This window comes from Synchiropus splendidus, chromosome 6 (assembly GCF_027744825.2).
Source record: "Synchiropus splendidus isolate RoL2022-P1 chromosome 6, RoL_Sspl_1.0, whole genome shotgun sequence".
Taxonomy (NCBI): domain Eukaryota; kingdom Metazoa; phylum Chordata; class Actinopteri; order Syngnathiformes; family Callionymidae; genus Synchiropus; species Synchiropus splendidus.
Genome location: NC_071339.1, coordinates 1,018,901 through 1,046,714, shown reverse-complemented (window position 1 = coordinate 1,046,714; position 27,814 = coordinate 1,018,901). Strand labels below are relative to the sequence as shown.

Genomic DNA, 27,814 nt, shown 5'->3' with positions numbered 1-27,814 from the left:
GGAGGCTTATGTAAGACGGTGGATGGATCAGTCACGGCGCGGCGGTTAGACTGTACCCACCTGCTAACTGTTCAACTTTCACCAGGTAAATGAGTGGAGCACGCGAGCGGCGTGATGGCGCGCGGGGCGCGTGATGCTGCGGGAGGGGGCGAGCTCGCGGAAGGAGGAGGGTAGCGGGCCCCAGGGCCAGGGGCCGGAGGGACGGCTGCGATGTGACGGGCCGCGGCAGAGAGGCAGGGGAGGGAGGGTTGAACCATTAACCAGCGGCGGCGGCGGGGCAGCCCCGCGCGCTGGTGCCGTACTTAAGGCGCGCGCGCCGGCGTCCCCGCCTCAGCGCGAGAGCGTCACCGCGAGGCGCAGCACTCATCCCGCTCACTCACTCGCGGCGCGGCATCCGGACTCCGGGAGGTAAGTCCCGGCACCCCCGACTCCTTCGCGGGATGTTGCGGAGCCACAAAGTTGCAGACTCGGGCGGGGAAGCGAGAGCGAGCCGCGGCCGCGCTGAAGGGAGCCGCGCAGCAGCCCGAGCGGGGGCGAGCGGGGGAGCGCTAATTTACGCCCGGGCCGTGTTGGGTCCGGACGGTGTTGGTCCTGACTACTAAGCAGAGGATTGTGTCGAGGGACAGACTCGAGTCCGAGCGGATGTCGCAACATGCGGAGGAAAGCTGCGTGAAGGCAGCAGAAAGCAGACAGCACAGCCAGCGGCCAGACCTTCACAATAAAAGGTTGTGAGCGCAGCGAGGAATTGACCTCGGTAATAATGTGCCGTGATCAACGTGTCGTGACTGGACGGAACCGGCGCTAGTCTGAACACTGTATACGACACTTTGTGTTGACATAACTTCCCACCGATGCGCAGTACGTGCACAGCATCTATCGAGTCGCTTGAATTCTCCAAGGCTCCGCTGCTGCCTGGGAGCCATCGCGTCAGTGTATTATTTTGAAATGACTTCACCAGAACTGTTAGCCTCGTGCCGACAGCAGCTTGACGATAGTGCGACGCTGTTCGGAGGATGTACGCAGCACTGCCGCTCATGGTAACCTGTTTTAAGCGTATTAAAAATCAGTGTGCGGCGTAAGTGGACGGTCGCGACCCTCGCCAGTCGCGAGTCCCACAGCTCTCTGGCGTTGTGTCACGTAGTTTGAGTCAAACTCAGCGGCGGGTTTCGGAAGTCACTCACCAGAGAGTGAAGTAAAAGTTGCGTTATGCTAGTGCTCGTGAAGGTTCGGCGTGTGGACGAGGTGCGCATTTGAATGCAGCAGCGAAGGCACCACTTGGTGGCGAGAGGTGCCACCCACCTTGTGGAATTCTTGTCAAGTCGATGAACCTGTTACCACCGATGCTCGTTGCTGTCGCGCCAGTTCTGAGCGCGTTCACTGACCAAGCGGCTGCTTCTATTCACGTGTAATGACAGGTTCGTTACTCAAGATTAAGTGGGAATTGAACGTTTTAGCGAGGCACGTAGTGACACCTTATACCGTCACGTTCTTTGCTTGGTTGTATTTGTAATTTTTTAAATTAACTTTTGTGATGTTGTTGTTGTTTGGTCAATGCTGAAGTGCGCTTGACAGTCAGTGGGTTTGTTCTTTCAGGTGACCGCCCACCGTGGTTGGAGAGGTACTTTTCCGCAGGCCGTAATTCAATCCCGGCACTGCAGACCTTTAAATATCTTCTGTGAAAAAGCCAGCCAGCAGCCACGTGGTGTAAGGTGAGACCTTTCCAGTGCAGCGACCAGCCTGTCCTGCTCAGTGGAGTGGGAGCGTGATCTGGACTTTTCCTCTCAGCGCTGCAGTCGCCCATTTCAACAAAGACTTGAAGTCACCTGTAACGGGGGATTGTTGTTGTTGCTGCGGTGAGGCCTTAGGAATAACTCTTTGCTACGCCACTTACAGTAGTTATGTTTCCTTGTTCTTTCCTTGGCTCACCTTGAGTGCCTTGCAGTGAATGGAGAACCTACTGGTTCTGCTCCCAAAACACAGAGAGGAACACAGGCTGGGCAGACTCTCAGCTGCATGTGCCGCCGCACCTTTTCCACACCACAAACCTGTGTTTCCATTGGTCTTTAAAAGCCACCTCTGCATACTGTGACACTTGAATGGGATAAATCATTTGGAGTGATCAGGTCCAAAGTCAGACCAGATCAGGTTCAGTCTCCCATACGACAGCTGGACTTTTTTTTATTACCAACCTTGCTGTCTCCAAAAGGCTTCCGCATGGTACTTTGGTCGAAAGAGCAAGACAAAGTCCCCGACATCAACATGTCCTCTGGGGCCAATGAAGTGAAGAAGGAGGGAGGCCCCCTGGACCCGGCCTTCCTCACCTCCAACTCAGTCCATCCCGTGATTTTCACCAAGGGCTCGGAGGAGGTCAGCCCGGGAAACGGGGGCGAGTTTGAGCTGGCCGAAGTCACCGCTTTCACGGAGAGGACTGGTGAGACGGGGGAAAATGAGGAGAGGTCAGAGATCGTGGCGGTGATGGACTGCCGGGCCAACGCCAAAGGTCAGCGAGAGGAAGACGCGCTCCTGGAGAACGCCAGCCAGAGTAATGACAGCGATGACATCAGCAACGGCCAGAGCCCAGAACCACCGGCTCCGCTCAAGGAGACCTCCTTCACCATCGGCCTGCAGGTGGTCTTCCCCTTCCTGCTGGCCGGGTTCGGGACGGTGGCTGCGGGGATGGTGCTCGATATTGTCCAGGTGAGCGCGTCGGGTTTCTTTAAACTCAAACAGATGTTGTGTCATAATTTGCCTCAATTTATAATTGCTGTTATTATTATTTTGTTGTTGGCATGTGGACGATAAATCTGTGGTTTTGTTTGTGCTATTGTTTGACTGTATTACAAGCTGATTTGTTACCAAAGTCGATTTCATGATAGTGGAGTGATGTCGCTGTGCTGTCAGCCTCCTGCTTCCGAATATTCCAGTAAAATTCGTCTATTGTTGAGACGGACTTTAGGCAAATGATGTTCACTGAGTCATGCAGTGGAACAGGCTCCACACCAAAGCGATTTCTAAAGAACTTGCTCAGCAAACCCTGCTTGTTTTGGTACGTCACTCATTGTTGCCTCAGATGGGCGTATGCCGTGAGTCGCTTGGGGGTCGCCTTCCCTCCTCATAAAGGCTGTATGCTTCCAAGCAAGCATGGCCCTTCATAGTCATATTTTGGGAATTTGAAGTGTGACTAAAGGGGGCACTGAAGGTCACAGCTCCTGCACTTGGTCAGGACACGAGAACTGAATGTTTTTTCTTCCAATTCAAAGGAACTCGGTGACTGATCTAATCTAACCACATCCCTGCCAGAATTATTATTCTTATGATGAAGCCATACGTTTCCCTGATTTCTGTCCATCTCTTTATTTTTTTGACCTGCCACCACCCCAACAATTTGCTTCGCTAGTTTGTGCAGTCACTTCATATGTCCTCGAAATAGACTCACCGTGGAAGGACAGTAGATATTGAAGTCTTCAGACTTTCAACCAGCCTAACAACACAGATATACATTTAAAGATGAGTGAGTGAATTAAAGAAAATCCTCGCCAACTTTTGGCCAGTGGTCACGTGACAGCGTTATCAAGACTTGCGCGACAGCTAATGACTTGTTTGAGAGTCGTCTTGTCAGTCAGGGTCTTGACAGTCAGTCTCCTCGTCTGCTATTGACACTGACTGAAGTGTTGTGAAAAATGTACTCAAAGTGTTGTTTAGAAACTTTAGATTTGAATGTTACTTGCTCCCAAATGTGGTTAGGAATGTGCTGTGTGTTTGGCCAATGTGGCGCCTCAGGCCAACCGATGGAGTGTCGTGGTGGTCCTCCTCTTATGTGCGAGGAAAAGAGCCATGACGTCACGTGTCAGCGTACCAAGCTGTCTGTGACTCATTTAGCGGTGGATTACAGTGGACTGTAGCAAAGCAGCAGGTGCTCTGCGCAGAGATGGTTCAGAATGTCCTGATGGTATTTGGTGGCGAGTTACAGGTAGTGGTCGACCCTTTTGGAAGCTGCTGTGTAAACGGCAGGGTCACGGAATTTTCCCAAGTCGGCTTGTGATGCTGATAAAGTTTGGGGGTGTCAGGCTGCCAGGAGAGCAGTCTGGGCACATTCTGTACTTGCATACTAATGCCAGCATGAGGGGTGGGGGGCAGTGCTGGACTGGAGAGGAGGCGTGTTTTGGAGCACCTGTAATGAGTGCGACATCAAGCTAAGTCTGCGTCACAGCATGACTCTAGGTGCCACAGCTAGGTCGGCGAGGCAAAGGTCAAATGTTGCCGGGACGGCCTCAGGTTGGGCTCCCCGCTGTGGTGCCTTCTTGGATTCCCACAGCACGTGGGGAGGCAGAGCTTTTTAGGTGGGAGACGGTTCTCTTTTTTCAACACAAATACTGTGGTGGAAAACTCGGACTCAGCACGAGGGTGAACCAGGAAGGACTCACGCGCGACACACTATAAATGTAAACTCGGCTAATCCCACGTGTCCTTGCAGGAGAGTGACAGTCTAAGTCTCATTGCTGTTTGAACAGTGACGTTTCCAACCCTCTTCTCGACTCTAACCACTCACTGCTGCTCAGTTTGACTTCCAACCAGCCTGCACAGGCGCGGCCTGGACCCCGTCCCACTCGGGCTGGCCCAGAAATGAGGGTGGCATGAAGGAGGAAGGTGTCTGAATAGTCCTGCCTGGTGACCTGGGGCCTGCAGAATGGCCCAAAACTGTCAGTCGTATACGGGAGCTGGTGACCCAGAGTGGCCAGTGTGTCTTTCTGGTCCGTCCCATGGCTCTCCAGAAGGCTCACTGCTCGCCTTCCTCTCACCTGTGGGTGCTTCGTTCATATATATATTCTGTTTGACGGTGGCCCGTGTGGGTGCAGCATGACCCATTCAATATTACTCATTCATGACTGAGACAACATGGGGTTTTTGTTAGCAACAGTGGAACCTACTTAAGAACCGGTCACTGGCTTTGCTTTTCAATCCCAACACTCATTTGTTGCGTGTTAACCCCCCACCATAAATGGCTGACAGAATCCGGACTGCTGCTTGTTGTGGGGAATAATGGAGTTTGCAAGGATTAGGATGCTCTTCGTGCTGGCTAATCTTTCACTTGGACAAGGAAATCTCAGTACTTTTGAAGTGTTTGCTTTCCCCCTGATGTGGTCCACAGCGTGACCCTCCTTCCACCGACATGTCATCCCAGGGCAACAGACTTCGACCTCAGGCTTTCTACAAGATAAATGTCCCATCAGAGCGCTCAGACTTCATTTCACTCGAAGCCATTTGTGTATTGTTTGCCTTGAACTAATCGTCTGTCAGTGTCTTGATTTTATGTTTACATGCATTTCAGCAGCATATTTGGCAATGTCCGATTTTCATATTTATGCAATTGTTTGACGTATTCATTATGTTAAGGGAGATGCTTTTTCCAACTCTTTCACTTGTGATATTATTATTATTATATTAAGTTCTTTTGATGTTGAAATTTTGTTTTTTTAATGTATCCATATTTGCTTTTCCACATATTTATCTCTCGTGATCTTTTAGTCAAATATGTCAATAATATCACATTCCGTTACATGTCATATTTATAGTTACTCATTGAGCATTAACATCATTCTTAACTTTCATGTTTTCGCTCTGATTTATTTGCTTTTGCTTTAAGACTAGAATTGGTTCAGTGACCCTGAGCACTGTGCGTGATGTGGCCCTTTGTTTCAGTGTGTTTCCCATCTCTTGAGGAGGTCTCTGGGAAATGATCCAGTTTTAGGTGAGGACAGGAGCAAATATTGGGGCATAGTAGACCTCAACATTTTGTGGCATCGCACTATTTTCATTTGCACCTGTTAAACAGGTCATTTACTTCTTTCTCTCTCCATTTGAAAGAGTCCTGTGCTGTCTTAAAACTGCATTCAGGAGAAGCTGGAAGCAACAATAGCGCTTGAACTTGATGCAAGCTGTGTGAGGCATGTTTAAAATAGTAGTTTTATGGAGGTGAAGCAGTGACCTTGGGAAGCGCGTCCTGCCGCTCACACTGTACCGCACCTTTGCAACTTGAGCAAAACGAACCGACACCGTCGGGCGATAAAGGTGGCGTCGCTATAGCATGCAGTGACGTTCCACAGAGAGCGATCGCGAGGAAAATGGGGACATGTTACTCAACTGGGCAACCTGAGCCTTGCGGGGCTTGCATACCAGGACTCCTATAGATCTGTACACAGTGGTACTGGGGTTGTCCAGTCAAGTTCCAAGAAGAGAGCACGAGGAGCGAGGGCTTGTTTGGCAGAGAGCCAGCGTTCCATGGAGACAACAACATATATCACCGCAGGGGAGGCCAAGAGCACGATGGCCAGACAGAAGTAGAGGGACAGAGAAGGGCCGGCCTCCAAACATGTGAAAGGCAAGTGGAAGGCTCACGGAGGTGCTGGTCTGACCGAGGCACCGAGCCAAACTGAGCCACCAAAATGATCTCAGCTTGGCCAGATGACAACCATGGGACAGACAGAAGGAGTCTCAGCCCAACTGGAAATTTGAATGCTCCACCTACAAATCTCACAAAACAAAAGTGTCCCCCCTGACAGTCCGGTACATCTGGATGCACAGTGGGAGCAGCGCAGTCAAACAGCTCGCGAGTGTGAGAAGAGAGTCTGTGAGCCACCACAACGTCAGCTACCCTGCTCTCTTCCTGCACTCGTCGGTTCCCAGCCAGTCTTTCTTGACATGCGCTCCGTGTCAGCCTCTGCCAGGATCGATTCTGCCCCGAAGAAAACTGCAAACGCTGCCCCCTGGGACCCTCTCTCCAGATGGGGCTTTTACTGGGCCTAAATCGATGGCCTCAGCTGAAGCTCGGGGCTGCAGCAGACCACAGAGCTGCTTTCAGTGCATGAAGTTAGGAAGTGCAGCGCACACAGGCCACTTAATAGATGTCACCAGTGAGAGGAAAACCTTTCCTGCTCAGCAGGAAGATGGCGCTAAGTTCTGATCGAAGGCCAGCTGTCAGACGCTGGACACTTCAGCAGCGCTGCCCACACGACGACGACTCTTCTGTACTTCAACATCTCTGTAGAATTAAGTCCTCTGGTGCTTGAACTAGGAATTCATGTTCAATACAGGAGGCCCTGCATCAGTGTGTGTTCATGTGAGGAGCCAAATGTGACTAATGTAATATTGAGGGAGGGTGATTGACCTCATGGGCACCAGGATACGTAGGATTTTGTGGTGTTATTTTCACTTTTTATCTGGTGCCTTAGCCTTGAGAGTGTGCTGCTGTAGACCACCACAGTCTGTGTGTTGATGCTCGGCCACCTAACCCACTGGACCACACGAACAGCTGAACTGCTACTTCCACAGGACCATGTGGTGGTGTTTGTCCTGCATTTTTGTTTGTACTTCTGCTTCTATAAGAGTTGGAGTTTAGAAGGTGTAACTTCAAGTACTTCAAGTAAAATGATGCCATGTGCATGTACTGCAGATACTAGGTCTGTGTATTGCCAGGTAGCGATGCGATGCGATACGATGCGGTACGGTACGACACGATGTATTGTGCTTCATTTTCTACAATAGATTGTAATGGGAGCCATCATTTCAAAGGGGGAAAAGCAGATAATGCAGTGCAATGTGATGTACATTTTATTGTTATCACATCAGTCAAGTTAGACTTTCAGTGGCATTTCTCAGGCCAACAGAGGACTGACCAGCTCCTTTAATGAACAGAGTAACTCCCGCGTACAGAAAGAAAGTGTTCCTATTAAAGCCGTCACCGTGTGTTAGCCACATCCTCTGTGGTCAAAATGGCGTGGTCCAGCATGTTAATGGGCCGGTGGAGCGGCTGGACAAACAAGAGTGACGTGATAAAGCATCCCAGCATTCCTCTTGTTGTTGGTATTGGACGTGTGAAATGATTTCTGTGTGTGTATTCCTCCTCTCATCATCTCTCTCCCTGCTTCTCAGCATTGGACGGTGTTTACCGAGGTGTCGGAGGTGTTCATCCTGGTCCCAGCACTCCTGGGCCTCAAAGGAAACCTGGAGATGACGCTGGCCTCCCGGCTCTCCACAGCGGTGAGTGTATTTTGTCACTGCGACACACATTGAGCATCCCGGTTTGTGGGGTCAAAGGTCATATTGCCAAAGGTGCACATTGGCTTGAGAGAAACTGATAGCAGCATTCCTTCTTGTTATTGAAGACTTCAACCTGCTGGGCCTGTTCTCCCCAGCGCAGGGGGCAGGTCATCTCTGTCTCCTTCATTTGTTTAGCTGTTTTTATGGCAGGTAATGTTGACGCTCCTGTGCAAATGAAGCGCGTCCAAACCATGCGACGCTTGTGGCGTGGAAGACTTGACATCCCATTGAGAGGTCAATGACTCCTCCAGGGCTCCACATTTTATTCACGGCCGACGATGAGAATTAGCGGTGTCCAATCCCCACATTCCTTCCACTGGTGTGTGGGAAACAGTTGCTAAAGCTGATTATCCTTGCTAGTAAAGGCTCCACTCTCCCTCACTCTACAACATCTGACACATTTGAATGGTGAATGAACAATGAGAACCTCATGCAACAGAATACAGTCGACCTGAATTTCCCATTGTCAGAGGGTGAAAGTTAGCCTCCTTCCTCTGAGCCTCCTCTTCACCGCATCCATGGACCTCATTGGTTAAGGACCAATAATTGAGGGATTTATGTGGGACTCATGACATAGGAATGAAAGTTCGATTTCAGGAATCATGGAATAGGCTGATTAAAACGGCGTCGACTGCAAAACGCTGAGTGCCATCATGTGGCCGATAAACTGTTCTTGAGTGGACGAGGTGCTTATGTTCAGGGAAGCTGTTTACATCAGGCGAGGGACGCTAGTATTATCCAGAGTTGAGTGTCGATGCAGTCCTCTAGACAGCACGGTTTTCAGCATCAGAACCTCACAGGGGCAGCGTTCTGAGTCACAACAGCCGCGATGGCTGCTTGTTGGAGATGTTCTGAAAGCCAGTGATGATTTGGAAGTGGATAAGAGCACAAGAACAATCGCTCAAACTGAGACAACTGTGGTTAAACCAAGCGTTACTTGAGTCATTCAACTCGGAAACACAACAGTCAGTGACTGCTTCTCTGACCTGTGTGTCAGGTGAACTGCAGAACTAGAAGAAAAAGATCTGCCATTTTAAACGACTGGTTAAGTTTATTTTTGAGGGAGTTTAAGATGTTTTACTGTTGTTGATGTGCTGCATGATTCACATTCATCCACATCAAAGACATTGACTCATATCAAAGACATTACAGATACTCAATAAACATCAAAGATGTGCACAAAGTATGATGATAAAAAAGTGAAGTCACAAGCTATCAAATAAATAGCCATAATACAATGTATGAACAAGTATGACAAAATTACTAAATAAAAAAGTGAGTAGTTAAATCATAAATAGTTAGATAACAAATAAACATGATCAGAGTTTACTGTTGTGCGACCTGACAGCACTGGGCAAAGGAGTGTTTATGCTTCGTGCCTTCATACAGTACTGAGAATTATTGTCTTTATGTTGACACCTCAATAAAGTTTTTCACTTAATTTTGTTTTCTTTGAAGTGGAAAACACTATTTGTCACTGCAATTCACAGTAAGAGTTATAAAACAGAATTCCCACTTCAGAATGGGAATAAAATGGAATTCCTGAGAATAAAACGGAAAAATATGGAATTTACTGAAGTATAAATATGATTTCCTATTGCCCTCCGACCAAGATGAGAAAAAGTCATAGAAGAGCTTGACTATAACAAAAGATTGCTCATGGTTGGCTGAGCAATGTTGTGAGAATCGCTGACAGTAGATAGTGTATCGAACTTAAGCTTTCACAGATGCACCAAACTCACATGAAACATTTAAGTAACAGTGTTGTGGTCTTGCAAATGTAGCTCCTGATGGATCGCTGCCAAACATCCCCTGTGATTGTTGAGGTTTTGATCAGTGCTGTTCTCAACATGATGGGATTCTCGGCGGCGTCATGGCCGGCTGGGCTGCTGTCCGGAGTCTGTCCTGAGACCTGTCCTGAGTGTGTGAGCGCTGCGCTCGCTGAGCCCAGCAGGAGCACGTTTCTTTCCACGCCAATGCTCATTAGGAGAAGATTAGAAGTGCTCCAGCTTCTTAATGCGCTTATTTCTGGGGAAAAATGTAATGCCTCGTACTGACTCTCCGCATGACTTTCATTTGGTGTGTCTCCCTTGTTAGTATTTTGGTGTCTGAATGCTGAATGATCGCAAGAGAGCCTCCAACATTCTGGCTCCTCATTATAGTGACGTGATCCTAATTGGTGTGAAGGATTTGGGATCATGATGTTTGGAGGATTAATAAACCCTGGCAGCGCCCGTGTCCAGAGCAACGCCGCATGCTTGCAGAAGACTGGAGGCCAGTTCTGTGGACTTTTATCCCTGACTTTCTCACCTGGATATTCTGCCAACAGCCTCTTTATGTACCATGTATCTGTATATACGATGTCCAGGCAGAACATTCGTGCAACAGTTGCCACACTGAAGTGCAAAGACTGAAAAGAGTGTTTGAATGAAACTTGACCAAGTTGTTTTTAGTCGACTAAAACAGCGTTTTTCAACCGGAGTGCTGCAGCGATATGACGCCATGAAATCCTGACAGTGAGAAGGTGTTGAGGAGCAACCAAGGTGAGGAGATGATCCCATGGACTGGCTGCCATTCTTTCTCTCCACTCTACTGTAGAGTGTGTTGATGCTGATGCTGATCCCTCCCTCAGTCAAAGCAGCGCTGCTGTGGTGCGCCGCGCTCCTCTTCCCACACACTCACAGCCAAGAAGCCGCCCACGTGCTTCAACAACTTCCAGCTGTTTCTAAAGCTGATGCGCCTCTAACTGGACCACACACCTTCACCACAGAACCATGGAGGGAGGGAGGGAGGGAGGGAGCCGCCGCCAGGCCAAAGACTGTCTGCAGCGCAGAGCTAACAGAGCTAACGGCTAACCTGACCTGTCTGACTTCCAAACTGTATTGATGCTCATGGACTGTCAACGTTGGCTCTGGGCTTTAAAAGGTGGCTCTGAACAACTAAACGCACCACAAAATACACGTGAAGAGAGAAAGAACCGTTGTTGTTATGAAGCAAGTTCAGGCATTATTTAAAGTAAATGCCTAAATGAAACTAAAACATGAGTGGATGGTTGTTGGCGGTGGAGCAGAGTGTGTGCAGTGATGTGTGACTTCCTCCTCCTGGGCCTCAAACGGTCTTATCAGTGTTTGTAGTAGAGCGATCCGCGTGCGACTGCACGTGAAGACAAACCACGCCCACATCTCCGTGAGTGATGTGTGTTTTCAGTGTGGACGGCGAGGACTGGTTCTTATTCTTTGAGACTGAGAGTGATGAGAGGTTAAAGTTGGACTTCTGTCTGACTCAGATCCGGATGCTTCAGTGGTAGTTTCTCTTTTTCGACTCTTTCTGTGGAAAGCATTTCATGAAAAACTGGCCTCTGCAACCTTCAGTGTTGCGAGGGGTGATGACCCAGAGACACTGGGTCATGGTCACTAGACTATCTGCAGCACTAGATACTCATGCAGCGAGTCTGAGCTGCTGTGATGTTTGCTGGTCAAATAAATGATGTTTGATGGGGACAAACCCCACTGCCAGGGTCTGTATCCCCCCACCTCCTCAGTCCACATGTGCATTTGTGTACAAGACAAGAGAAAGACTTGGGGAGCCTGGATTCCTAGGAAGAGAGAGGCTTTGGTTTATTGCCCGGTTTCTCTTCCTGGACCCTTTGGAACTGCCCTCTGTCCTTCAGCTGTGGCAGAAACCAATGGAACCAGCGTCTCTGCGCCAGTGCTGTGAAGCACTTGGTGGTCTGGTGCTGGTCGCTCTGGCAGAGTTGCCACCCGATGAGCACCTCTGAGAGAATACGGGAGGAGAAACATCTCCATGATCAGACTGGGTTTGTGAGGACCTCTCGTGATCATCACCCTCTTTCCCTAAACCTAACCATCCAAAACACTTGGCTCACCCGAACCAGGACTCTGAACCAAAGAATTAGCATCACCCAGGTGTGTTGAAGTCTTCATCCTCAAAGTCAGGGTTAACCTTGTGGAGTCCAGTCAAATGGTCCTCACAAAGCCGTACGTCCTCTCAAGGAGGTGTTTTCTCAAGAACGGGTCCACACCAAGTCTGATAAACCAGCCCACACACGCCCACGGACACACACAATCTGTGAAATGTAAAGACAAACACTTCAAGACAAACTCATTGTGCACCATGGAGAGAGGAGGAAGTGCTGAAACACCACAGCCTCATGTGTTCCTCATCAACGTGGTCACTCCAGCGAGCTAGAGCGCGGTCAAACGAATCACATGTTTACTGGACGCCAGGAAGCGTTGAATACTGTGTGTCAAGGGCCTGAGATAAAGATCACGACAAGCTTTTAGCTAGGATCTTGAAACAGGGCGTCCCCAACACATCACCCGCCCCCTCCCGACACACCATGTCAACGACTAACAACTTACTTTGTAACAAACACAGCTGTCTATTTGTCCCAAAATAACTTGATAAACAACAGATAAACAAGCATCTGAGTCAAATAACAAACGTCAACAGAGAGGAAGTCAGTAACTGTTGCCACGGTAACACTGGGCGACTGTTTTACTGGGCTGAGCCTCATTCATTAAAGATAATAATAATAATAAAACATGTTTATGATGACTCTTTCCCTCACTACAAGCCATGGTGTCTTTTTTCATATATTAATGTAAGATTAAATTAGAAAGCAATGAGTTAGTTTAGTGAAGGACTGTTTTAAGTGTGGAACTGATCTGTGGTTTCCTCCTGTCAGCAGCGTCACACATCCCATCAATAGCAGCTTCCATCACGCCAGTGTCGCCACTTACCGCCAGATGACGGCGGTGAACAAATATGGCGACCGTGATGGCCAAAATAAGGTTGTGAAAGGTTGGAGAATCTGTGACTTTGGATCATATTCGGTGAAATTCCCGGGCGGCAACAGGGTTTCATGTCAACCAGTTCATGCAGCTAAAAGCCTGCCTCCCAGTGAGGTGCGGCTGCTCTATTGGGACGTTTGGGTTGGAGTGGCAATGATGAGCACCATGTCTCTCGATGGCTCTCAGAAGTGAGCGGGTTTCTTCAGGCCCAGATGTTAGTCGACCCGCGACAGGAAGAGGAGCTGGTCTGTTTGTGTCCTCTCACTCTGGATGTCGCCCGGGACACAGTGGGCCACTTGATGCCGTGTGTGTGTGTGTTCGTGGGTCTGCTTGTGTACGCCGGTGAAAGATGAGATAAGTGGAGTCGGCCACCGGGTGGGTGATCAGAGATCAGAGTATCTTTGTCTGGAGGACTGACATGGTATTGTTCGAGTGAGCGAGCGCACACACACACATTCACAGGCGGCGGATATAGCATGAGGCTCTCTGTTGTGGGTCCCAGCCCCAGTGCGGGGCTGAGCGCTCTGCAGGTGTGTTGCTGCAGAACCTTCCTGTGAGCGAGAGAGGGCAGGCCTGAAGGTCACGCCGACCTTGGCTCAGGTGCAGTCGGAACCGAACCCAACCTGGCTCTGGCATCTGTGGGTGAACCGATCGTGACCCTCGCACGTGTCTGAAAATAAACCTGTCCAAGTGTCAACAGCAACGTGGCAGATGTTCTGTCAGCGCGACTCGTGGAGTCCTGAGGGCTGCAACTGTTTTTAACGCCTTGTCTGCTTCTGCCTTGCAGGCCAACATTGGCCAGATGGACACGGCCAAGGACATGTGGAAGATGATCATGGGGAACTTGGCTCTCATCCAGGTAAATCATGGAGCCCACACCTGCAGATAAACGCTGTGATTCAGAACGGGTTTGTCGTCTTCAAGGTTTATTTGTTATGTTATGTTACTGCACAGCTGAACTGTGACACCTGCAGTTATGTCAATCAACTTTTTATATGAAGAACAACATTTTCATTTGACAGTTTTTTAAGTTGCCGTGTATTTTTCTAGCTAAGCGTTAAATCTGAATGCCTGTTTGCAAACCTTTTTTTTTTTAATCGGAAAAAGCACATTGTGCCAGGACAATATTTTCCTGTTTCAGGCTTTATTGTTACACAATCCAGCCCCAGAATGGCGTCTTTATTCACATGGTTTGTTGCCGGCTGCAATAAGCGGCTTCTGGAAATGCTATTTGTGTCAGCAGGAACGCACAGGTCAAAGTCGTGCCTTTTTTAATGCATCAGTTGATGAATGAATTGATTTAGCTGTTGCTGTACTCTGGCTTCCTGAAAAATACATGAAATTGAGAGTGAAAATGCTGCAAAATCATGACATTCTAAAAATGTTAACACGAAATGCTGTTTATTTTATTCTTTTATTTTTTGGTCAAATACAAATCAAACCAAAGATGGTACTATTACATTAGATTATGTGAAAAGAATCCATTTCATTGTAGAATTTACAGGATGCTGTAAAACCTGTGATGCAATAAACAAAAGTGAGGTCACGATGGCAGCATTCGAGCGTTACAATAATGGGTAACTCCTCTTATTTTGTTTATAGCCATGTCATTTTTATTTATTGTTCCCATTATTATTGACAGGTATAAACCGTTACATTTCAATGTTATTTATCCTTTTTTTCCAACTCACATTAAAGAGCAAAGTAATTCATATTTGGCCAAAGAGGTGCATGTGGTCGTGAGGTGACAGTGGTTATTGAGCTGCGGCGATGGAAGTGCGGGAGCAAAACAGCACGTTTGAGTGATTTGGTGTTGATAAAACAGCTGTCATTTCCCTGGTCTGATGTGATAAGGCTCAGTCTTGATTGTATTGTAGTGATCAGTGATGTGGCACTTCTTCATTCTGTTGTCAAGTCAAGCAGAGCTATTGTGCCTCAGACTTGTTCTGATGACAAAGATGAATGAAGAGGGCGAAGCAGCTCCAGCTGATCCGTGTTGCAGCAGACGCAACAGTTCCAGAGGCTCTTATGCAACGCGGCACCTGAGGGCCGTCAGTCCGCCACACTGGGGCCAATGAAAGCAGAGTTCCACTTGTCACTTGAGGGATCATGTTACTGTCGGAACGCTGGGGCGTGTGTGAGCAAACACGGAGCCGGAACACGCCTCTACCATCCCTCTGGAATCATGAACAGCATGACTTTGTCTCGGAGGCGGATCTCCGTTTCATTTCCCACCAGAGGACACCGGCCTTTGTAAGACGAGCTTTTGTGTGAAATTATGTCACAGAACTGCTTCAACTCGAATGACGAGCACGTGCCAGTCGTGCGGGAGGTGCAGACACGTGACAGGAAATGCCCTCAGAGACGTGGCACCTGTGTCAAATATCTCTGCAGTTGAAGTCCGTCAGCCTCTCTCTGAGCGTGGGTCTCTCCTGCCGCCACCACGCTGTGTCAGTGAGCGTCACCAGATCAGCAGCTTCTCTAACTGACTTGCTCCTTCCAGGTCCAGGCCACGGTGGTTGGGTTCCTGGCCTCCATCGCTGCCGTGATCTTCGGCTGGATCCCAGAAGGCCACTTCAGACTGGGACATGCCGTGCTGCTCTGTGCCTCCAGTGTCGCCACTGCCTTCATCGCATCTCTGCTGCTGGGTGAGACCTCCACGCTCCAGCCTCACCGAGAGTCTCCAGCCGAGGAATCAGGAAATGCCAGTTTACGCTGGAATGAGTCATCAAATGCGCCGCCTGAGTAACGACATGAATTTCAATAGTGTTTGAACATTATGAATCAACTTTTGGTCTGTTTGATGGTTCCCAGCAGCAGTGATGGGCTGGTGGAGCTCTGCTCTGGGAGGCTGGTCATCTTGGTTTGGGCATCACTGATGGAGGACACACTCTCACAGGCAGCGCTAATGCTAGGAGCTGCCATCAGTCAGGGGACCATCAACAAATTCTAAAGCCTCAAAGTCTGAGTGACATCTTCAATAAGGCCATGGAAAACAAGCATTTTAGGAGAGAGAGAATTGTGAGAAGGAGTATATGCCTGCTCCACTTCCTGGTCTGCCCCTCTTACCAAACACATCAGCCAATCACAATGCTGTCTTCATTGAAACAGGAAGTGGAGCAAGGACCTGATGACACACATCGTCTTTAGTGGATATAAATGTTCCACGTATGGTAGAAAGTGCCATCAAGTCCTTCATTTCACAATTCTCTGGCTCATTCCAAAGTTCATGAGTGCTGGATGTGACATCATCATCCTGCAACAGCCACACAGGCGGACCGGTTTATGCACACTGGCTTATGCTTGAAGCACGGCGGGAGATTAGAATTCAGTCACGCTGAAGGAGAGCGAAGCTACTGTGCTGAAACAGAGGAGTGGCCCGGGCTGCTTCAGGTGGGGAAGGTCTACCGCTCACTGTCGGCTCCTCCCTCGCAGGCATCATCATGATCGGGGTGATCATCGCGTCCAGAAAGGTCGGCATCAACCCGGACAACGTAGCCACGCCCATCGCTGCCAGTCTGGGTGACCTCATCACTCTGTCCCTGCTGGCTGGCATTTCAACTGGACTGTACAAAGAACTAGGTAGCACACGCTTCCTGTCAAGTCTCACACGGGGTGTTTTTGTGACGCGCACGTGGACACACACGAGGAGAAGAAACGGGACTTTCCAGACTCAACTGGCATTTCTTTTGAGACTCATATGTGATGTCCCGCTGTGGCGCCACTGTGGTTTAAACGTCATCAACACCAGGGGCTCTGAACCTTTTGGATCTGGGGCCCATACAAGTGACAGAACTGATCTTAATCTACCTCCCCGTAAACAAAGCAAAACTTTGTGAAATGACACGAAACCATGTGATTAGCGCAAAGATATTTATTTGTCATGGAAAAGTCCGACCCGCAGCAGAAGTTAAACTCCAAAGTAGGTAAAAGTAAATGAAAGTATTGCCACAAAGTGTTCAATGAAAAATGTTCATGAATAGTGTTTGCTGTTGGGGGGCGCCATCATGTTCTTCAGGAACTTCTCTGCTATCACAGATGACTATGTCAAGTTAATTCAGAAGAAACGGCGCGTTTTGTGTCACCATTTTGCAAAGTTAAACTTGAAGAATTTGTAACATTTCAGTTTTGATGTAACGCTGCGCTGTTGGCGTGTGAAGAGGGAAAACTGTCCCACAGGGACCTTTGACCTTTCTGATTCCACCAGGAAGCAAAGTGAGGCTGTGTTTGCTCGCTCTGTGTTTGAACCTCTGCTGGCTGTTCACTTGTCGAGGTCCGAATGTGAAGAGCTGTTTTGCCTACCTGTCTGTCTGGGGCGTGACTTGGTTCAGCTTCAAGAAGTGTCAGATAAGGTGGTGAATTACAGAGGTCTTCACTAGATCTAAACGTGTTGGAGGAAGCCCAGAGAACGCTGGGATCATACCATCTCACACGTGTTGGTGTAGCATTCTGCGGAAGCTGGTGAAGTAGCACAGCTCTCGGTGTGGCAGCGAAGGTTACCGACGGTGAGAGGGACTTTGGTGAGCAGGGAGCAGAAACAGCCAGGCTGGAGCACAGGCAGAGGCACTGTTTGATGAGCTGTTCTCATCACCAGTCACTCCCTGTTGGTACACTCAGGTCTGCTTCATGACGTGTCACTCTCACGGCTGACTTCAGCACCAATGTTTGTTCCATGCTGATGTTGACAGCTGGACACTTGCCGGACTGAGAGTGAGAGTTCTGCGGGTTCACAAGTCCGACCATCAGCCCGTGTTACTGCAGTCACTGGAGAAAGTCTTGATAACTTCATGAAGCCACAAGTAGGTTTTGGAGGAACCTTTGTTCCGAATGAAGGGAAATATTTTGAATTCCCTCAATAATCATGACAACACACCTATCAAACGTTGTTAACCAGTAAACATCAAATTCCTGCACCACATTTTGAAGAGGGTGTGATGGTTCTTCTCTATTTAACCTTAAGTTACTGGAAATATTCTTGCTCACTTCAAATCCCTTTAGAGTGAACAAAAGCATGTGCGTGACCATGAATGACACCACGGTAGTTTCAACACACGCATCCTCAGTATTTTAGCTGAGCACCTGACCGTGTGGTGGGTTGTTTCTCAGAAGCCAAACAGACAAACTGTCCAACTGCAGAAAAGGAGTGGTGGATGTGCTGAAAAACACTGCCCCCTACAGGCGGGACACAGTGCTGGCGGTGTGTTTAGAAGGTGTTTGCAGAAGTTCTTTGGTCAAATCTGTGCTGACAAACACGGAGATTGATGAAGGTAAACAGGTGGAGTGAGCTGAAGGTTGACATCACAGACAGTGTCTCTGGCGTTTGCGTACCTGTTGTCTCAAATGTGAGGCTGGTCTGATCGCATTTCTGTTGTGATGTACTGCTCCTTGATGTCTGAACGCAGCTTCAAGGAAGCTGGTCTCAGCAGCAGAGCGGCTGATACTGTCTCCTCATGCAAACACGTGCCAACAGAACAGACCTGGTCCAGAACATTGTTCAGAAGAAGCTCAGAGGCTCTGAAGAGGCTCAGCAACAGCAGAGCTCTGGAGACAGTACTGGCCACTCTGCTGCTGAGAACCGCTTCCTTTAAGACAGTGACCCTTAACCACAGGGCCGGGGCCCATGGTTGGGCCGCCAGCGCCCCGTAGAGGGCCACGTATGGTGGCAGCAGTGAGTCAGTGAACTGACTTGACAGCTGCACATCTGTGACAGTCACCAACTATGGAGAAGTTCTTTGAAGGAAGTGATGGCGCCCCCTACAGGAAACACCGTTCACCTGTTGGAGCAGGTTTGAAATGAGACTTTTATTTACACGCTTTGTTTAAATAAACGATATTGTTTTTATTTATGATAGTTAGACATGGTTTTAAATATTTATTTTATTCAGTTTTTCCAATTTTCTCAACAGTCTGCATCAAGTGTTTTTTTTTCTTTTTTTTCTTCAGTAAATGTGCTGAACATGACCTGCACCTGCTTCTGCTGCTGGTTGGACTTTTCCATGACAAATATCTTTGCGCTGATCCCGTGGTTTCATGTCATTTCACAAGGTTTTGCTTTGTTTACGTGTCAGTAGATCCAATCTGGTTATTGGTCACAACTGAAACCAAGAGTCATGAATCAGTTCTGTTGATGGGCCCCGGGGCCATTTGTTCTGGGAAAGGTGGGCCCCAGATCAGAAAGGTTAAGAGCCCGTGGTTTAAGATGCATTTGGAACAGATGCAACATGTGGAGTTGTAGTCGCCAGTTAACTCCAGTGCGATGAATTGAGATCAACGTTGCACTCTCTGTGGAGAAGTAAGAGCTTGTCGCGGTGATGACCAACCCAGCTGACTGTTGACAGAGAACAACGACTACGCCAACCCCCTGGTGTGCGCCGTGTTCGTGGCTCTGTGTCCGCTGTGGGTCCTCATTGCCAGGAAGATCCCGTCCACGCGGGAGGTGCTGTACTCTGGGTGGGAGCCGGTCATCATCGCCATGGCCATCAGCAGGTGCCCCTCTCTCCTCACGTGCTCCAGTGGCGTGGAGCCGCCTTGACCTTCCCTCTTGCTTTCAGTATGGGGGGCCTGATCCTGGACAAGACGGTGACCAATCCCAACTTTGCTGGCATGGCGGTTTTCACGCCTGTGATCAATGGTGAGTGGCCACTTGGAGGCCGCGGTGCCCACAGGCCATGACCTAACCAGTGCGTGTGCTCACCAGGGGTGGGAGGAAACCTGGTGGCCGTCCAGGCCAGTCGCATCTCCACCTACTTGCACATGAACGGGATTCCCATGGGGGACCCCAACCCTAACCCCAGGAAGTGCCCCACCCCCTGCAACTCCTTCTTCAGCTCCTGTGAGTTATCGCCCACCTCCAGTGCTCCACCAGGCCTGGGCACCTCCTGTCCTGCAGGAACAGACTTCACTTCAATGTTGCCCGGTGGCCGTTAAAGAGTGACTCCTCTCTCCCCTGCAGCCGTGAACTCTCGCTCAGCCAGAGTGCTCTTCCTCCTGGTCGCCCCGGGACACCTGGTCTTCCTCTACACCATCAACTCTCTGAGGGGGGGGCACACCACCCTCACCCCAGTCTTCATCACCTTCTATCTGGCTGCTGCCCTGCTGCAGGTGAGAACACTCATATTTGTTTTCCTTTTTTCTGAGGACACGGTTTCATGAAGCTTCACGAGCCCATCCTTAGCAGTAGGCGGCGCTCCAGTTTTCAAAATGATGCTAGAGTGCAGTGAAATGCCAGTTCAAATCCATAGATTTGGCAGCAGAGAGCGCCGTCTCGCGGCCTCTGAAACTGCGCACAGGGCCCCGCGCTAACGTCCGGCGCCCTCCTCAGGTGGTGATCCTCCTCTACCTGGCCGACTGGATGGTCCACTGGATGTGGGGCCGAGGAATGGACCCGGACAATTTCTCCATCCCCTACCTGACGGCCCTGGGCGACCTGCTGGGCACCGGCTTCCTCGCGCTCTGCTTCCACATGCGCTGGTTCATCGGAGACAGAGACTCGGACTTGGGCAACTGACTCGGGGCCCTGGTGCTCCACCCTGGACTCAGACAAAGGGCTAATCCCTCATCGGACTCTGATCTCCCCTAGAGGCCTACGTCTCTAGGACGGTGACCCTGGATCTATTTGTACTAAACACAGCAGAGTGCTCTGATCGAATGATGGTTGTGGATGACGTGATTATGCGCGAGACTGTCCTCATTATTTTCAATGGGGCGACTCGCCACTGTTTTTAACCGCTCAGTGACTCGACTAGAGGCAGCGCCAGGTGCCCCTCAAGACTTTGGGGATGAATGAAGGTGGTCTGGGGCGACATTTCACTGTGTAATCAACAAGCTCCGCCCTCCAACAAGCTCCGCCTTCCAGTCCCTTTCCTTTGGCTCGGTCGACTGTTGTAGAATCCGCTGGCCCCGTTCTTCACGGCTCATCAGTGGGGGGTGGACCTGGACTGAAGGGGTCTGGATGAGATGCTCCTGTAGAGAGAGCCACCAACGTGACCTGGCCCATGCACCAGGTCCTCACAGTGCCTGTCAGTTATAGACGCACAGAGAAACGTCAAGTTCAGGTGTCAGTTCTTCTCACTGGCCGCATCTGTCGCTCTCACCTGGCTGCAGCAGTGCGCTGCAGCTCTTCAGTGCCTCCGGTGGTGTCACCGTGTCACCGCTCACTCAGGTGCAGACGAGCCCAGACTTCAGTTTGTATGTTTTCACACTTCCGTCGCCTTAATTCTATTCACGGTCAGCAACTAAATGACCTTGGAGACTGGTCCAGTCTGGATGTTAGATGATCCACTGGGGGTTGAGCGTCTGTTGTTACCAAAGGCTCCTTAGTCTGAAGGCTGTGTCCCATCTCTCCCCCGACACTGGGCTCAGTGTGGCGTGTCCCACTCCTCCTCACTGGCCGTTCACCACTTGATCACATGACCCCTTCAAACCCAGGGAGCTCCGGAGCTGACTTGAAACCAAGTGGGAAGCTGAAGTGTGGAGAGATGTCCAGGAGACCAAAGGACTTGATTTCACAACAGTGTTGGACAGGACAACAGGGACATGTTAGTAGCCAGGACCACTCTTCCCTGTGTTGACTGTCTCTGGTGTCACACGTCAGCCAGCCAAATGCTCCACCGTGTCCCACAACATGAACAATACAACAGGGATGTTCAACAGTAGGTTTGGATTTCTCCTGAACAAACAACAGTGGGCTAGCATCCAGGCTAACGTTAGCATCCTCACACCTCTGACACGTCTGTCACCGCAACACTGGCTCCGCACATTTCTTCTCCGTTGGTTCACCAAACCAAGTGAGATGATCAGCGCCGATGCAAGAGGTTGCAGAAACGTGTCATTTCCAAAACGTTGTCTCCAACACTGGATATGCAGGAAACAAACCACAGCACGGCAGCCAATGACACGCCGTCTTGGCGCGTGACCTCAGCAGGTGTCAGGGGGAGGAGTGGGACACAGCCCGAGAGCTGCTTGAGTCCGAGGACGTCCAGTGAGCTTCCGTGACATTTCCGTGCTCCAGCTCTGGAGAGACAACCCCCCTCCACCCCTGCGTTCCCTCCGAGGCGCCGGCCGAATGAATGTGCAGTGCACTTGAAGAAACTTGATGATTTCTGTTCTGATTGTTTTGTCCTTCTCACTCGTGTCTGCAGCCCGACTCCTTCCGTTCCATGATGATTTTCGTCCCGTGTTGCTTAGCGCTGGAGTCACACACACACGCACACACACACACTGTACTGTAAGGAGCAGCTCTGGATTCCAGCCCTCCGTGTCCCCAGCGGAAGCTTGTGAATACTTCTGAACGGGCAGCGGATGCTTTGTCTATTTATTTCTACAAACACACAAAGCGATTTGTACATACGATATTTATTCTATACCTGAGCTTGTTTGTGATGCTGCTTCTCTTCTGAAGGAGGCCAGTCGTTGGTCACGGTGCCTTCACACACATAGATGGGCCTTAACGTCTGAGGACCCCACTCCACACAGCAGTAACCAATCAGGAGTGGCGTCTCTTTCATGCGCTTGATTCACGCTGTACAGAAGGATGTTAGTGGTGTGAGCAGTGATGGGCAGCCGCAGCAGGAGAGGCAGGGCCTTCACCTCACACTGAAGGCTCCAAAACCAACATGTGAGCTGAGGCTTCCCTCCGACCTTTGTGTGTCCGACGCTTCTGACCTGCTGGAAATAAACAACACTGTTATTTCATACCAGTCCAATGTGGTGCTGCCTCTTCTGTCTGGGCCGCGAAATTCAGCCAAAAATGCCTGAGTTTGTAGCAGAGTTGAGAAAAAAATACAGAGAAAGTTGCAGTCATTTATGGTTCTGGAGTAACATGAGAGGAAATAAGGAGTTTTGCAAAAGAGCTTTTAAAAAATAGTGCCAGTTTTCAACTTAAAAAAGTTCCAGGCTGCAAAGATTTGCACCAAATATGCTTTATTTGCCTGATAAATTAATAAACAAACTGATGCTGATGATAACTTTTGTTTAGTTCCGGAGCTCCTGATGAGGGCGGAGCCTTTGGATGGGGGCGGAGCCTGAGAGGTACAGGTGTGTGTGAGCGGCTCATTCCAACAGTAGCTGCTGATGTGTCCCACAGGGTGGTGAGGGATGTAGAGGCTCAGAAACAGCCTGGAGAGAGATGGAGCTGGAGGTCGGCCATGTTGGTTTATAGTGTTGGGCTGACGCTGCACCACTCACTTCCCTCTATTCTACAGTTCCATCATGGGGATTTGGACGTCTAGGGTTCAGGATCCTTCACGTCCGAGTCATGACCCTTGGTGCCAAGATTTGTGGGACCATGTGAGGGTTTGGCATCGCACGTGACTTCAACGAGGAGGGAGGGAATATGTAGCATATGTAACATATAGATGAAATATACACAGGTGTTGGCCCAGAGCTGCTCCTCCACAGAGCTGATTCAGCAGGAGGTGATCAGGGCGCGGACGCTGCCGGGCTGACGCCCCGACGAAGACGCCCCGACTCCCTTCTCCTGTCTCTCTCCCACGCGGTGGTCAGACGTCAAATGCAGGCACAGGGACTCCGCCACACGCAGCACCAGGGTCGGACCTGGAGCCAGTAGAAGCGAAGCGTTGGAACTCAAGTGACTGTGACGGGGAGGTCAGAGGTCAGAGGTGCTTACAGTCGCCACTCCTCCTGCACACGTCCACCACGAGCCGGTCCATTTGCAGGCAGGACACCTGAGGAGAGACGACACCCAGGCTGGTCGGAATGTGTTTCACTGGCGGAGGACTGCGCTCCTCAATACAGCAGCAATTGTTTCCATGGAAAACCACGTCTCACCACCAGCTGGCGCCAGCGGGCCGCCTGCAGCTGAGCGGCCACTAGAGGGCGACAGCGGGCGGGCTGAACTCTGACCTTGTTCCGCAGCTGCAGCAGCAGCGTGAGCGCGTCTCTGAACTGCTCCTCCACGGCTGACAGATGCGTCCTCACTCTGGCTCTGTCCTCCTGCGCCTGCAAGACCAAAACACAAATATTGTTTCAAAACATTGCTTTTCTTTAGTTTTTAAAAGGCACCAACGACACTGTTTTGGTCCGTCAGACGTTTACGGTGGATACATTTGGACCGTGCTCAGAGACATAAAGGTTTACATCCAGATCACAGTCCACGTTCTCACGCCAGAATCTTGACTTTATTTATCACAACTCAAGGCAAGATCTGAACTGCAATCTAACTTTACTTTACTGAACTATTCAGCAACATTTAAGGCTTCACCACCATCACACCTCACATGACCAGACTGGACCACAGTGTTGTACTCGGGACTGCAGTACGCAGCAACGGTCCACTCAGGAGGAGGGAAGCAGTCACCTGCGGCCACAGCTCTCCACTCCCCGCGCTGCTCACTGGCGGCGGCGCAGCTGGGCTCCCCCACCTGCAGTGCCCCCTGCTGTCGCCCTCAGTCTGGGAGCCGAGCTGGGCCGAGTGGTTCTGACGTGTGAGCGTGCTGTGGCGAGAGAGTAGAACAGCCACGTCAGAGAGGCACAGCAGCGACTCCTGCTGGAGGCGAGCGTGTCGCATCACGACTGTCCTGGAATATTCAACACCTGAGGAGCAGCTCATGAATATTTGGGATCAACATTAGGGAAAGTGCGCTGACCCTTGGCTGCAGTCCAGCGTCTTCACCTCCGCGTCATCCCTCGCTCCTCGCTCCTCCTCCTCCTCCTCATCAGAGGCAGCTCTTCCCTCCACTGCTCGCTGCAGACACTCACCATCTATAGGACGAGATTAACTTGCAGTTCAACCGTCTGACCACCAGATGGCTACAATGCACCAGCGAATGTTGGTACCGGACTTGCTGCTGAGCTCTTCTTCTCTTGTGTCCAGGACCAGAGGATTGTGGGAGCAGATACAGCAGGACCTGGGTGGAGGAGGATGTGAGGGCAGTCGAACTGAACAACAAAGACTTGGGGCGAGCGCCGCCCTCCGCAGAGCCAGAGCTTTCATTGTAGAAACGCAGTACGAAAGCCGAAACGCAGTGTGACGCCCGCTATTACTTTTCTCCCACCCTGGCGCCAGCATTCCCAAGAAATTGTAGCACTTTCAGAATTTGCGTGAGAGTCGTGAAAACGCGGCAATCGCGGATCCGGCCCTATTGAAAGAGCATTGTCGAGGAGAGGCCACCTCGCGAAAATCGCAGTAAATTACTCTCTGCTCTGTTTGTTCCAATCTGCTTCAGTTTCCGAGATACGGAAAGTAAGTAACTCGGCCGTCTGAAGCAGAATGACACAGCACTATGTGTGAGAGGGAGAGGGGGGCGTTGCCGTGGCAACAGAGCTGCAGAGTAGGGGAAAGGTCACAGCCTGCTCAGACTGCAGCCACACACACCGGGTCCCTAGCTCAGCCGTCTTTTGCGCTAGAGACGCCGTTCAAAGCTTCAAACTCCGCTGCAGGCTCCACTGCCAGCATGTACATTCACCAGCTGTTTATTTAGAAACAGCAGCGTCTAGTTTTCTATTGGTGTTTACTGTGTTCTTGGGTTCACGTTCCACTCTCAGTTCAGGAACATAGATCACCGTCACTAAACCCCTCGATTGTCGCCAAGCGCTGACCAGCATCTTGTACAGGCTGACGTTGTTTTCCCCTGGAAAGTTCTCTTCAACTCACACCGTCATGACTGATCCTAAATAAGCAGCGTAATGTGTCCCTCAAGCTCCAGTGTTCCCGTGTGTTTTGAGCAGAGAAATCCCGACCTGTGCTGCTGCACTTCCGTCTCCAGCTGCGTGATCCTGGACTGCAGCTGTGGCACCAACTGGGCCTGCTCCTGGAGCAGCTGGACCCTCTGCAGGCCCAGACTCAGCGCCTCTCTGGCCTCCTCCGCCCGCCTCCTGGGAGAATGAGGGGTTTTGTTAAAGCGCCGGCCGCGTTCCGACCACGGTCCTCTGAGAGCCGACCTGATCAGCGTGTTCTCCCTCCGCAGGGCAGACTCCAGCGCCTGCAGCTTGCGCACCTCCTGGTAGGCCCAGCCCACCTCCTCCTCCAGACGCTGGTTGAACCTGATGGCCTCCTTCAGCTGGCCGTCGCGGGAGGAGCGGATCAGCTTCAGCTCCCTCACCAGGGGGTCCCGGGCATCCCGGCGCCGGCCCAGCCTCCGGGCCACCTCTCCTCCCTTGATCCGGCTGGTTGGCACCAGCTTGCCCTGAGCGAAGGTGATGGAGGTGGGACTGGCGACGGTTGGAAGAGGAGGAGGAGGAGGAGCTGGGGCCCGGTCCCGCCTCAGCGCCACCTCCAGGGCCAGGCAGCGAGCGTCGCTCCCCTGCAGGGCCGATCGCAGGTCCTCCACCAGCTCCCTCAGGGCCGACACCTCCTCTGGACACAGGACAGCAGAACCAGTCACAGCAGCCCACAGCGCCTCACGCTGGACAGACAAGACTCTGCAGTCCTGAGGAGGAGAGGCAGAGGTCCCCAGTCCCTCTGACTGTCCCACACTAGGGACACAAGACAAAGGACGGACAGCTTGGGTCATGATCTGGAGAATAGACTCTGACTCCATGATCATTTCTTCACCTGATGGTTTCAGCATCTAGGAACTGTGTCCAGACTGCTCCATAGTTCAAGTGTTCAGAGACATGAGACACAGCAGACAGACAGACAGACAGACGGCTCCATTGAAGCCCTAAATAAAGCTGGCAGAGCAGCCTGTCAGACACCAGCGGCTTCTACCAGAGACCTGAAACATTGAGTTGCTCATCTCTGCACTGCAGACTTCACTCTTCTATTGATGCTGGAGACAAACTCCACTCCTGAGTTCCATCATCAAACAGAGAGACTCTAGTGTCCGACACATGGAGGAGAAGGAACATGGGTTCATCCTGATCACTATCGCTGAACTTTGAACACATATCCTGATAACTTTTTTGGGTCCATATCACCCATCCCCTGTCCCAGACCCAACTGGACTTGGAAACTGATTTGGAGAGTTTCAGATGCAAAAAACAACCCAAATAAATCTCCACTGACTTGAACACTAAGTACATTGTGTGAAAAAGCAACACTAAAATGCAGTAATAGAATGAAATAGAATTGGGGAAAAATGAAGAATTGAATGATAAATGTGAAAATACGTCGCATAGGTTTGGATGTGACACAGAAAGTCCGGTCCCTGAACGCCACACACTACATACCTGAGTCACCTGAGTCCTTCGGTGTCCGGCCTGAACTGGACTGACAGGAGTTTGGCTGCCGCTCCAAATCAAAAGTGACGCATTTCCTCCTGCGCACACGCGGCCAGCGGGCTCGGATCTGCCGCTCCACCAGCTCGGTGTCCTCGGTGAGCGGCAACCGTCCGTCGCCGCTGCTCCGGGCGCGGAAGTAGCCGCAGAGGCGGGAGTGGAACTGTCTGAAGCTCAGCTGCGGAGGCAGGTCCGAGCGGAGCTCCGTGAACTCACCATCCTCCTCCTCCTCCGGCAGCCCCAGCAGCGCGCACAGCGCGCCGAAGTCCGCCGCGGAGACCGCCTCCTCCTGGTTGGGGTGCGCGAGGTGATGGAAGACCTCCTGCAGGTACTGGTCTATCCCCGTGGCCAGGACCACGATCTCGTTCTCCGCCCCGGGGTCCGGGCGGTGGTGGTGCGCGAGGGCGCTGCGCAGCCACTCGCTCCTCCGCGCTGCTCTCGGTCCCTGAACGCAACGCGGACGCTCCATCTCCGCGGAGGAAACTTCCCGAAACTCCCACCTTCCCCTTCGAGACAGCGCTCCTCCGCCGAACGCTGCGTCCTGGACTGATCTGAGCCGCTGGGCTGGGAGCGGAGACCCGGTGCTCGGCTCCTCCCTTCCAGCCAAACCCAGGCCGCACGCGGAGGCTGCGGTCAGGTGCGGAACACAAGACTTTGAGAGGTTCCAAAGGCGCTTTATTTGACAGAGGGGCCACATACGTCACTGAGACAACAGCTTTCACCGG

At 50.9% G+C, this 27,814-nt stretch overlaps 2 protein-coding genes across 6 annotated transcripts; one reads left to right on the top strand and one right to left on the bottom strand.

Moving 5' to 3' along the window:
• slc41a1 (solute carrier family 41 member 1) lies at positions 1-22,994 on the top strand. 5 transcript variants are annotated; one of them, XM_053867062.1, is made up of 11 exons: positions 1-85; positions 1,594-2,697; positions 7,930-8,037; positions 13,699-13,770; positions 15,415-15,559; positions 16,347-16,493; positions 19,250-19,397; positions 19,463-19,542; positions 19,609-19,743; positions 19,864-20,012; positions 20,233-22,994. In XM_053867062.1, exons 2-11 carry the CDS (start codon positions 2,215-2,217, stop codon positions 20,416-20,418), a joined length of 1,653 nt encoding a protein of 550 aa, XP_053723037.1. In that variant the 5' UTR covers positions 1-85; positions 1,594-2,214; the 3' UTR covers positions 20,419-22,994. The 5 variants fall into 5 exon arrangements, with proteins under 5 accessions (XP_053723037.1, XP_053723033.1, XP_053723035.1 ...); XM_053867058.1 differs by lacking the exon at positions 1-85 and adding an exon at positions 374-408; XM_053867060.1 differs by lacking the exon at positions 1-85 and adding an exon at positions 1,020-1,037.
• On the bottom strand, positions 22,571-27,748 carry si:ch211-112f3.4 (EF-hand and coiled-coil domain-containing protein 1). The gene is made up of 9 exons (XM_053867056.1): positions 27,042-27,748; positions 25,812-26,226; positions 25,611-25,745; positions 24,708-24,778; positions 24,518-24,632; positions 24,229-24,364; positions 23,775-23,870; positions 23,539-23,596; positions 22,571-23,465 (listed from the first exon to the last, which is right to left on the bottom strand). The coding sequence occupies exons 1-9, from the start codon at positions 27,556-27,558 to the stop codon at positions 23,317-23,319; spliced, it is 1,692 nt and encodes a 563-aa protein (XP_053723031.1). The 5' UTR covers positions 27,559-27,748; the 3' UTR covers positions 22,571-23,316.
• Between the last annotated feature and the right edge of the window lie 66 nt (positions 27,749-27,814).

Bases quoted from the DNA above. Each gene is read 5' to 3' on its own strand.
- slc41a1 (XM_053867062.1), top strand. From the start codon at position 2,215: ATGGTACTTTGGTCGAAAGAGCAAGACAAAGTCCCCGACATCAACATG. The intron at 2,698-7,929 runs GTGAGCGCGTCG...CCTGCTTCTCAG, and splicing joins TGGTGCTCGATATTGTCCAG to CATTGGACGGTGTTTACCGA. The intron at 20,013-20,232 runs GTGAGAACACTC...CGCCCTCCTCAG, and splicing joins TGGCTGCTGCCCTGCTGCAG to GTGGTGATCCTCCTCTACCT.
- si:ch211-112f3.4 (XM_053867056.1), bottom strand. From the start codon at position 27,558: ATGGAGCGTCCGCGTTGCGTTCAGGGACCGAGAGCAGCGCGGAGGAGC. The intron at 24,365-24,517 runs GTCAGCGCACTT...CTCTCGCCACAG, and splicing joins ACGCTGGACTGCAGCCAAGG to CACGCTCACACGTCAGAACC. The intron at 23,871-24,228 runs GTGACTGCTTCC...TTGGTCTTGCAG, and splicing joins GTGGAGAGCTGTGGCCGCAG to GCGCAGGAGGACAGAGCCAG.